The 11,350-nt window shown below is 40.2% G+C and overlaps 1 protein-coding gene across 1 annotated transcript; it reads right to left on the bottom strand.

Moving 5' to 3' along the window:
• Nucleotides 1-2,383: 2,383 nt before the first annotated feature.
• On the bottom strand, nt 2,384-7,292 carry LOC135277814 (large ribosomal subunit protein eL36-like). The gene is made up of 2 exons (XM_064384077.1): nt 7,275-7,292; nt 2,384-2,824 (listed from the first exon to the last, which is right to left on the bottom strand). The coding sequence occupies exons 1-2, from the start codon at nt 7,290-7,292 to the stop codon at nt 2,384-2,386; spliced, it is 459 nt and encodes a 152-aa protein (XP_064240147.1).
• Between the last annotated feature and the right edge of the window lie 4,058 nt (nt 7,293-11,350).

Here is an 11,350-nt window from a genome sequence, read left to right as displayed (position 1 = left end):
CTATTAAACAGAAAAATGTACTAGAATGTAGTGAAAAGCAAATTAACTAAAAGATAAGGGAAAAAAGTTTAATGTAATATAAATCCCAAGTAGATTCTTTTTTACAAGAAGATAAAATTTAACAATTATGTGAAATAAATGAATTTAACTGTTATGCGAAATAAATGAATTTAGGAACTGATGATAGAGTTAAATAATAAGGGGAAAACTGACATTAAAATATATGAATACAAGTAATATTTTAGAAATAAATGTACTTAAAGGAAAAACAGTGAGAAAAACAAGAATAAAACCAGCATCACTGCAGAGAAGGAACTCTGGCCCAGGAGGAGCTCTGTGCATTTGCCAAACCAGCCTGGAATCCCTCTCCTGGAGCTCTGGGTAAGCTGGTCTTGACAGCCTGTTCAGCCAGTCACAAGGGGACCTAACGCGGAGAGGTGTAAGAGAAGCCAACGATGCTTTAGGAAAATCAGAGCTTAAAAACTGCAGAAAAAGAAGATAATGTCTTGTCAAAGATTTGGGGGAAATGACCTCCATTCTAGTTTTCCCACCATGGCTGCCTCTTTGTGAACATGATAATATCAGAAAGGCAAAAATGTTCATTTTATGTTTGCTGAATTATATTGTTCTCTCCATTCTTTTTTTTTGGTAGAGATGGGGTCTTGCTGTGTTTTTCAGGCTGTTCTCGAACTCCTGGCCTCAAGCAGTCCACCTGCCTCGGCCTCCCAAAGTGCTGGGATGACAGACATGAGCCACCACACCCAGCCCTATCTCCATACTAGTCAGTGGTCATATGAAAATAGTAGTCTTGCTGCTCAAATATTACAAGGATTCTCCAAATGTTAAGACTCAGTTCATTGTGTTTCAATGTTTTCCATGTAGTCCTGACCACTATTTTGATTTCTATAACTCGTATCACACACACATCATTACATGAATATTAACTACCTATCTAAGAGAAGTGTTGAGCAATTGTTTATCTGGTGAATAAATGCATATTTGAAACCAATTGGTGTAAACTAGTAACCATGTTGTACTTTAGAAAATATATTTTTTCTTCCAAGTTATTTTTGGGGGCTTGATTTACTTGAACAATGCCCTAATCCCTCCATTCTTCCTGACTAGATGATCTGAGATAGATTATTGAAAGCACAGGTGTGGATGAGGTTCTCAGGTTAAGGGTGAACTTTGCTGAATTGGTAGGATCTGTTCTCATTTGAAGGAACACAAGCCAAATATAATTGTTTTGATTCACTGGTCTCTGGCTAGATTTCTTGCATAAAAAATAATAACAGAAGGCAATTAAACATATGAACAGACTGAGTAAAACTGTAGTGCATTCACCCTAAAAGTCAGCACACCTAAAATGCCATTCCCATGATTGTGAGATCTCATCACGTGTTCACAAGGTCTTGCAGATGTGTGTCTCTCAGAGAAGATGGTTTAATTTCATAAACAAACTGAAATCATACATGTATATGTAAATTCAACACATTCATGACATTGAAGCACAATTTTCACATATTTTCTATTTCCAGACAACATGTAAAGAAATTAAGAGGTAATGACAGTAAAAGGGTAATAATACATTCTACATTTGGCAACATAATTTTTTTTTTAACTAGAATTTCTTCTTCTCTTAACTAGAATTTTTTTCCCTTTGGTATTATTCTTGGTTGTTGTGCACTGAGTAAACTCCATAGAGATTTTTCTGGTTTTAACTATTACGTAAACAATTCACCTGGCTTTAAAGCCAGGAAAATAATGGTTATAATCAGAGTAATATGATCCTCTAGATTTTAACAGCAAAGTACTTGAACTGTAGTTTGTTGTATAAAATTAAGAAGCCCAAGATCTCAAGGATCAGAGAGGCAGACCAAGTCTAAGTATGGTTTTTCCAAATGTACCTATCCATCCTACCTCTGTGTACCTCTGCCTTGTTAGTTCTAGGCATATTCATTTCTTTTTTCTTTCTCTCTTTTTTTTTTTGAGATGGAGTCTCACTCGTCACCCAGGCTGGGAGGCATTGGCACAATCTTGGCTCACTGCAGCCTCCACCTCCCGGGTTCAAGAGATTCTCTCGCCTCAGCCTCCCAAGCAGTTGGGATGACAGGTGCGCACCGCCACGCCCAGTTAATTTTTGTATTTTTAGTGGAGACGAAGCCTCATCATACCGGTCAGACTCCAACTCCTTGGCTTAAGCGATCCACCCACCTCGGCCTCCCAAAGTGCTGGGAGGATAGGCGTGAGCCACCGCGCCTGGCCGTGCGTGTTCATTTCTAGATCCGCCTAGATTTTCTTTAGACTTATTTCTCTTAAAGTGTAAGCTTGGTGACTATTTTTCTTTTTCTTTTTTGGGGGGTAGGGGGTCGAGCTGTTTACTTCAGGGAGAGGGCAGGGGAGCGGCTCCGTCTTTCTTGGCAGCGGCTTTGCTCCTGGCGGCCAGGACCTCGCTCAGCTCCTCCCGCTTCCTCTTGGCGCGGACGTGTGTCCCCACCCTTTTCCTGATGAACCTGAGGGCCCGTTCGTCCTTGGAGACCTGCGATAACTCCATGGCGCGCAGCTCGTACGGGGCAAAGCCACACGCCTCCTGGATCGTGTCCCGCACGAACGTGGTGTGTTTGGTCAGACGCCCACGGCGGCGGCTGTGCCTGGGCTTGCTCACGTTCTTCGTTAGCCTGTGGCCCTTGTTAAGGCCCGCGGCCACAGGATAGCGAGGAGCCGTGGCTGCCGCCCTCCAATGGCGACCGTGGCGGAAGGGCTGGCGCCGCGCGGAACTCTGGGATATCTCTATTATTTTGCTTTTTAATTTTCCTGTGTGTCTCTAAAATGGAACTAAAGGCAAATGCAATGAAAGGAACATATTTTCCATCTTCCGACTCTTATAATGAGGGTTGGCAAATAACTATGTGGTACACATTTTAATTTAAAATGTTGTAAACAGTCAAGTTTATTATTTTAGTTTTTGATGCAAACTAAAATACACTTACATTTGCCTACTACTGGGCTTCTTTATATAAAACTGTTTATTGCTCTATATTGTCAACACATCAGTAAAGATCTTAAAACATATATTTTACTTGGATCATTTGCAGAGTAACCATGTGCTTCAATATGACTATCAAGATTGAAATAAAATTGGCTTCAAAAAAGGAGAGTATAATCTATACGTTTCTATCTCTCTTTCCACATATTTTCTATTTCCAGACAACATCTAAAGAAATTAAGAGGTAATGACAGTAAAAGGGTAATAATGTATTCTACATTTGGCAATGTGATTTTTTTTTCCTTTTAAAACAGAGTTTGAAAGAGTGTATTGTTTTATAAAGCAACTCAGATCACCTGGAATTTGAAGAGCTGCTATGAATACATTATCTAGAAATAATTCATTTGCCAAGTTGATGTCATTTCTCTTTTTCCCCTGAGCTGGTTTCATCTCAATTCTTGACTTTCCCTTTTTTGGTAACAGTAGATCTTCTTCTTTAGTAACTAAAACATTCATTTTGTTATTTTGAACTATCAGAGACTTGGCTTATAGGCATAATAATTCAAAAATTTTAATTAAAAATTTTTTGATGGGGTAATGGGGAACATTGCCCAAATATGTGATAAAGACAAAAATATTTCCTCTTCTCTTTTTTGAGACCGGGTCTCACACTGTTGCCCAGGCTGTAGTGCAGTGGTGCAAGGGTCTCACCCTGTAGCTTAGCGGGGAGTGCAGTGGTGTGCTATGGCTCACTGCAGCCTTGACCTCCTGGGCTCCAGTGATCCTTCCACCTCATCAGACTTCTGAGTAGCTCGGACTACAGGTGAGCACTACCATATTCAGCTGAATTTTTTATTTTTATTTTTTGTAGACAGTTTTCACCATGTTGTCCAGGATAGTCTTAAACCTGGCCTCCCAAAGTGCTGGGATTATAGGCATGAACCACCATGCCGGGCTGGGACAGAAATATTTTTAAAGGGCAAATCATGTTTTTTTGTTTCTTTTTAATTATGTAAATACTTGACATTTCTAATTCCAGGATTCTAAGCAAGTAAAAGTATATTGAAAGACTGGGCTCAATGGCTCTTGCTTATAATCCCAGCACTTTAGGAGAGTGAGATAGAGATATCACTTGAGGCCAGGAGTTCGAGATTAGCCTGACCAACATAGTGAAACCCCATCTCTACTAAAAATACAAACATTAGCTGGATTGCTGGTGTGTGCCTGTAATCCCAGTGACTCAGGAGGCTGAGGCAAGAGAATCGCTTGAACCTGAGAGATGGAGTTGCAGTGAGCAGAGATCGAGCCACTGCACTCCAGCCTGGGGCAACAGAGTAGGTAAGACTCTGTCTTAAGAAAAAAAAGTATATTGAGAATGCTTAAATTTAAGCATTTCTAGTTAGTGACAATTAACATATTTATAGTAATCATCACTCCATTTACAAAGATCTAAGTTTTACCAACCATTTGCTTTACCTTGCAAACCCATCTGTCTCAGTCAGCATCCAAGGCAGACTCCAAACCAAAGGAAAAGCTAATTTGACCATCCTAAGATTCTTAAAAAGTAGTAGATTCTATATTTCTACAATATCTAAACTATGTTTTGTTGTGTTGTTTTGAGACAGAGTCTCACTCTGAGGTGCAGGCTTGAGTACAGTGGTACCATCTTGGCTCACTGCAAACCCCACCTCCCAGATTCAAGCAATTCTCCTGCCTCAGTCTCCCAAGTAGCTGGGATTACAGGCATGTGCCACCACACTCAGCTAATCTTTTAGTAGAGAGACAGGGTTTCACCATGTTGGCCAGGCTGGTCTCAAACTCCTCACCTCAAGGGAATCGCCCACCTTGGCCTCCCAAAGTGCTGATGTTACAAGGGTAAGCCACCTTGCCTGGCCTATGGGTTTTCTTAATGCCCTTTTGTCCGCTAAATCCACATCTTTTTTACTGCAACACTTTTAGAGCTGTTAGAGGTGTTTATAGCTTATCTGAGGACTTAAAATTAGAGGTGTTTATAGCTTCTCTGAGGACTTAAAATTAGATAAACTACCCCTGATTTCTTTTAATATCATTACTTCCTTCTTTTACTTCCCAAGATTACAACCAATGTCACCTTTCATATTTACTAAACATTTATGATATACCAAAAACTACAAAAAAAAAAAACAAAAACAAAATTTCTTCTCTTGAGGTATTAGGTTGGTGCACAAGTAATTGTGTTTTTTGCCATTTAAAGTATTTGTGCACCAACCTAACAGTAACTTAAAGTATTACCTTACTTTGATCTTAGTGTGAGTATCTGGGAGATGTTTTTCTCTATCACATGTACACATATATATGTATTAGCAGTAACTACAGGAGTTGCAATCCACAATTTATATATATATATAAGCTAAATGTGGTGGCACGTGTCTGCAATCCCAGCTACTCAGAAGGCTGAGGCAAGGGGATCTCTTGAACTATGCTTGCGCCACTGCGGTTTTGCCTGGGTGACAGAGCAAGACTCTGTCTCTTAATTTAAAAAAAAGAAGAAGAAAGAAAAAGAAAAGAAAAGAAAAACGAAAAAAGCAGCTCTTCATAGCTGGGAGCTGAGCTGGTACTAGCAACTTCGCTTTAGGGCCGAGGCACTTGCGGCTAAGCTATGGATTCCTCCTGTTGAACATAAACAATCTCTTAGAGCAGTTAGGTGAGATCACTCTGTGTCCATGATGAAGTGAAACCAAAACAAGACCACTTTGTAACTGTGTTTGAGTGCAATGAAGAAAATCAAGGCCACTGTAAAACCAGAAAAATGATCAAATGCCCACTCATCCAGTAGAGTAACTGCCAGTTTTCTACCAATTGAATTTAGTCCTTTTTAATTTCTCCTGCCTTCTAGATAAAAATTATGATGATACCCAATAATGAAATTATTCCTGTTTCCTGACAGCACCCAATTCGTAGGTAATGCCTACTTTCTTGAACCCTTCCCCATAATACCTAACAAGCTGAATTCCTTGAGAAAGTTTCTTCTAACTCTGAAAGCAATGCCGCCAAAGTTCCCCATGGTGTGTGGTCTCTCTGGTTGCAATGAGCCAAGCCAGTGAACTCAGATTAGTTTGACTGTAGGTGTGTTACCGGTGGTCTTTGGCTGCAGCACATCAATGAGAGGCAGGCCCAGATTTCTATATATTTCTGTATATGTCAGATTTCCTATGTATTGTCTTTTCTGAATGCATCAGAATCACCAGAATCTGCGTTTAGAAATGATTTCTGGGGTCAACCCTAGATCATCTGAACCTCTGCTGAGGCACAGGACCTGCATTTGAACAAGGTCTCCTGGTAATTCTTATGTGCATGAATGAATGTGAACAACTGCTTGATATATTTTCAAAGCAGGCTGAAGAAGTGTACATCCAAGCAAAGCCAGAATGATACTATGCCCCTTACCCAAACGTGTACCCATCTTATTGGAGGATCACTTCCAAACTCCGCCAAACCTAAAAATACAATTTAGTAAATACAGTCGATCCTCCTCATTGTGCAGATTCTATATTTGTGAATTCCCCTACTTGGTAAATTTATTTGTAATCCCTCTAAATCAACACTTATGGTACTTTCACAGTCAATTGCTGACATATGCAGAGCATGGAAAAATTTGTCGCCTAATACACGCATATCCAGCTGAGGTCAAACAAGGTGACTCTGTCTCGTTTCGGAGCTCATGCTGAGGGCCAGAGCACGAGGCAGTGCAGGGTAGTGTGAAAGCTGCAGCTGTGGGCCAACTGGAACCGGTTAGAAAGCCAGCTCTCATTCACCTGTTAGCTTATTTGTGACGCTGCATCAGGCAAGTCACTTAACGCTTTCGAACTACGTTCATTCTCATTCGCTCTCTCTTTTCCCCCATCCCCCGCCCCGTGATTTTCTCTTACTTTGTTAAAATATACATAACATACAATTGACCATTGTAACTATCTTTAAGTGCACAGTTCAGTGGCATAAGTACATTCACAAAATTCTGCGACTATGACCACTATCCAATTCGAGAACGTTTTTCTCATTCCAAGCCGAAGCTCTGTATCATTAAATAATAATTCTCCATCCCCTCCTCCCTGTAGCCCCTGGGAAACTGTATTCTACTTTCTGTGAATTTGCCTAGTCTGGAAAACTTATAAAAATGAAGTTAGAAAGTATTTGTCTATTGTCTGGCTTATTTCGCTTAGCACAATATTTCAAGTTTCATCTATGTTGTAGCAAGTATCAGAATTTTATTCCTTTTTACAGATGAATAAGATTCCACTGTATGTATTACCACATTTTCTGGACCCATGCATCTGTTGATGGACATTTGAACTGTTTCCACCTATTGTGAATAGTACTAACATGAGTATTGGTGTACACGTTCTGTGAATTCCCTTGTTTCGATTTTTCAATTCTTTTGGGTATATATGTAGCAGTGAAATTGCTGGGTCATATGGTAATTTTGTGTTTTAAGTTTTCTGAGGAGCTGCATAACTTTTTTCCATAGCAGCCACATCATTAAAGCATTTCCATCAGAAATGCACGTGTTCCAATTTCTCCATGTACTTGCAAACACTGTTTTCCATTTAAAAAATAATAATAACTATCCTACTGAGTGCAAAGTGGTTGTTTTCTCTTTTGTAAAATAAAGAAAGTAGAATCTATCAGAATGCCTTGCTTTCAGGTTTTAAGATTATACATGATGTGAGATACGCATACACACATGTACCCCTCCAATCCCTAGAAACTCAGTATATATGTCTTAGGAGCAATGGCTCAATATTTGCTAATTCAATGTTCAGTAACTACTTTATAGAACACAACTGCTATGAATAATGAAAATCAACTCTAAAATAAATGAATATGCATAAGAAGCTATGCAAGACAGAACATGCCATCTGATGAACTCAGAGTTAATTGAGATTTCTCCTCTTTGAGGGATTTTTGCTGTCTGAGTAACAGTCTCCTATTAGTAAAATGAGAATATTTACACCAACATATGTTAATAATGTAGCACAAGGTCTGGAGTGTAGTGCACAGTGGAAATATGAGTTCCTATTAACACCCCAGGAATAGATCCACAGATACAGGCCCAATTACTACTGCTTTTCAGAGTGAATAAGCAAAATGAGTTGGAAAAAAATGTTAAACTACCTTTTTAATTATTTCCATACTAACCAATACAAACTTGTACAAAATATAAAATAGCAAATATCCAGACTGTTGCTACCCAAGATGATTTTATTTGTTATCAGATGAAAACAAACAAAAAAAAAATTTTTTTTTTTTTTTTTGAGAGGGTCTCACTGTCTCCCAAACTAGAGTACAGTTTAATGATCTTGGCTCACTGCAACTTCTGCCTCCTGGGCTTAAGTGATTCTTCCACCTCAGCCTCTTGAGCAGCTGGGACTACAGTCATGTATCACCTGCCTGGCTAAATTTTTTTTAGTTTTAGTAGATATGGGGTTTCAGCATGTTCCCCAGGCTGGTCTTGAACTTCTGGACTCAAGAGATCCACCCACCTTAACCTCCCAAAGTGCTGGAACTATAGATGTGAGACACTGTGACTGGCCTAGAATTTTTTAAGAAATGAAACGTTATAGGTAATGTTGAAATGCTCCTGTCTCCCTCTCTCCAGTCCTATTTATTTCCCTCTGTTTCCAGACGCAACTACTATAATGAATATGGTGTGTTTCCAGTTAATTACTACGTATTTGTAATGCACATACAGAATTATAACATGACCATTAAGGACACTGACCCTGAAGCCAAGATATGAGTCTTTGCTCTACCACTTTCCAGCTATGTTAGCTTAGGAAAGTTCTTGAACCTCTTTGTGTCAGTTTTTGTATCTATAAATGGAGATGCATTCGATTGAGTCTTCCAAAAAGTATATTCTAAGATGACATTAGACACCCAAACGATTTATTGGGGGAACACTTGTGAGAGAAAAAGAAGATGAAATTTATTGTCTATTGCTGCATAACAAATTACCCTCCGGAAGTTAGTGGCTTAACGCAATATGCATTTATTATTGCAGAGGTTTTGTATGCCAGGAAACTGGGAGTGACCTAGTTGAGTGCCTCTGTTTCAAGGTCTCTCAGAAGGCTGCAATCAAGATGTCACCCAGAAGTCTTGTCTCTTCTGAAGCCTAGAGTGTGGAGGAGCCACCTCTGATTTCCCTTACGTGGTTGTTGTATGGCTTGAGGACTTCATGGGCTATTGGACAGAGAGCCTTAGTTCCTACTAGCTATCCTACAAAGTCCTTCCTCATTTTTTTGCCACATGGGCCTCTTCAAAGAGTAGCTTATAGCATTGCTGCCTTTCCTCGCAATTCTTTTGTTCTTTTGAGACAGAGTCTTGCTGTGTTGCCCAGGCTGGAGTGCAGTGTGGTAATTTGTTATGCAGCAACAGACAATAAATTTCATCTTCTTTTTCTCTCACAAATGTTCCCCCAGTAAATAGTTTGGGTGTCTAATGTCATCTTAGAATATCAGCTTATTGCAACTTCTGCCTCCTGTGTTCAAGCAATTCTCCTGCTTCAGCCTTCTGAGTAGCTGGGATTACAGGTGTGCACCTGGATAATTTTTGTGTTTTTAGTGGAAACAGGGTTTCACCATTTTGGCCAGGCTAGTCTTGAACTCCTGACCTCAACTGATCCACCCGCCTCGGCTTCCCAAAGTGCTGGGATTACAGGCGTGAGCCACCGTGCCCAGCCCAACTTACCTCACAGTTAAGGAGAAAGCTAAGCGCTAGAGTGTGTTGAAGATGAAAACCACAGTGTTTTTGAAACGGACTCTCAGAAGTGGCATTCCACCTCTTTACTGCATTCTACTTATTAGAAGCAAGTCTCTAGGTCCAGCTAACACTCAATGGGAGGGTTACACAAGGGTATGGTTACCAGGAGGTAGAGATTGTCTGCCACAGAGCTAGTATATTCATGTATACATGTAGGGGACTTTAGAAGACCTGGCAGCCAGTGACGTATGTCTGATCCCTGAAGGGAAGAGGAAAGGAAGAGTTGAATTGCACAGATTCAGATGCAGCATAGTTTTAATAATATTTTAGCTAGATTGCTAGACCAAAGTCACCCATCAGAGGAGTCTCCATATAACCAGAAGAGTCTTGCCTTTAGAACCCTGCAATACTCAGTCGTTGGCCTAAAGCAGCATGTGGGAAATATTGTCTTAGAGTGAAAGAAGTGATGGAGTCAGCATAGAGTAGCTGGGTGATCAGTTAATTACACGCCCAGCAGCAGATCTGAGTGGCATATTTTCATGGCTGCAACAGGGAATAAAAGTAGTACCTCCTTCAGAGGGCCAGGGAATTAAACAAGTAGGCTATTTGAGGGGCACATAGAATAGTGAGGTCACATAGAATATGAGCCCCATATACACTCTAGTTATTTATTATTACTACCTCAAAAATATAGTATTGCTTTTTGTAGTTTACATTTTTGGTATTTCACTGTATATAATATCCTGCAGCTTGCTTTTATAATTCAGCATTATGCTTTTGAGGTCTCAGATTATTTGTTACATATTATTCTTTTTTTTTTTTTTTTTTTTTTTTTTGAGACGGAGTTTCGCTCTTGTTACCCAGACTGGAGTGCAATGGCGCGATCTCGGCTCACCGCAACCTCCGCCTCCTGGGTTCAGGCAATTCTCCTGCCTCAGCCTCCTGAGTCGCTGGGATTACAGGCACGCGCCACCGTGCCCAGCTAATTTTTTGTATTAGTAGAGACGGGGTTTCACTATGTTGACCAGGATGGTCTCGATCTCTTGACCTCGTGATCCACCCGCCTCGGCCTCCCAAAGTGCTGGGATTACAGGCTTGAGCCACCGCGCCCGGCCCTACATATTATTCTTTTGCAAACATTTTCTCCCCATCTATCACTTGTCTTCTCATCCTCTTGACATTGTCTTTTGCAGATCAGAAGTTTTTCACCTTACCAGTATGATCCTAGAGACAAAGCACAATCCAAGCAATAGCTACCAAGAGGGAGAAGTGGGCCCGTCAAAGCAGTAGTGGGTGGGTCAAGAGTGAAAGTCATGGCAACAGTTTATTTTTGTTAGATGTTCAAGGCATTTTGCTTGTTGACATTCTGGAGGGCCAAAGAATGATAACATCTGCTTGTTATGAGGGGGTTTTGAGAAAGTTAGTCAAAGCTTTAGTGTAAAAATACCTGGAAAAGCTTTCTTTTGTTTTTGTTTTTGTTTTTTGGAGACAGTCTTGCTCTGTCTCCTAGGCTGGAATGCAACCTCTACCTCCTGGATTCAAGCGATTCTCCTGCCTCAGCCTCCCAAGTTACTAGGACTATAGGTGCATGCCACCACACCTGGCTAATTTTTGTATTTTTAGTAGAGA

The sequence above is a fragment of the Aotus nancymaae genome, unplaced genomic scaffold (assembly GCF_030222135.1).
Source record: "Aotus nancymaae isolate 86718 unplaced genomic scaffold, 86718_ANA_hifiasm-v0.15.2.pri h1tg000033l, whole genome shotgun sequence".
NCBI classification, from domain to species: Eukaryota; Metazoa; Chordata; class Mammalia; order Primates; family Aotidae; genus Aotus; species Aotus nancymaae.
The sequence above is the reverse complement of the archived record's forward strand: the minus strand, read 5'-3'. Positions and strand labels throughout refer to the sequence as shown.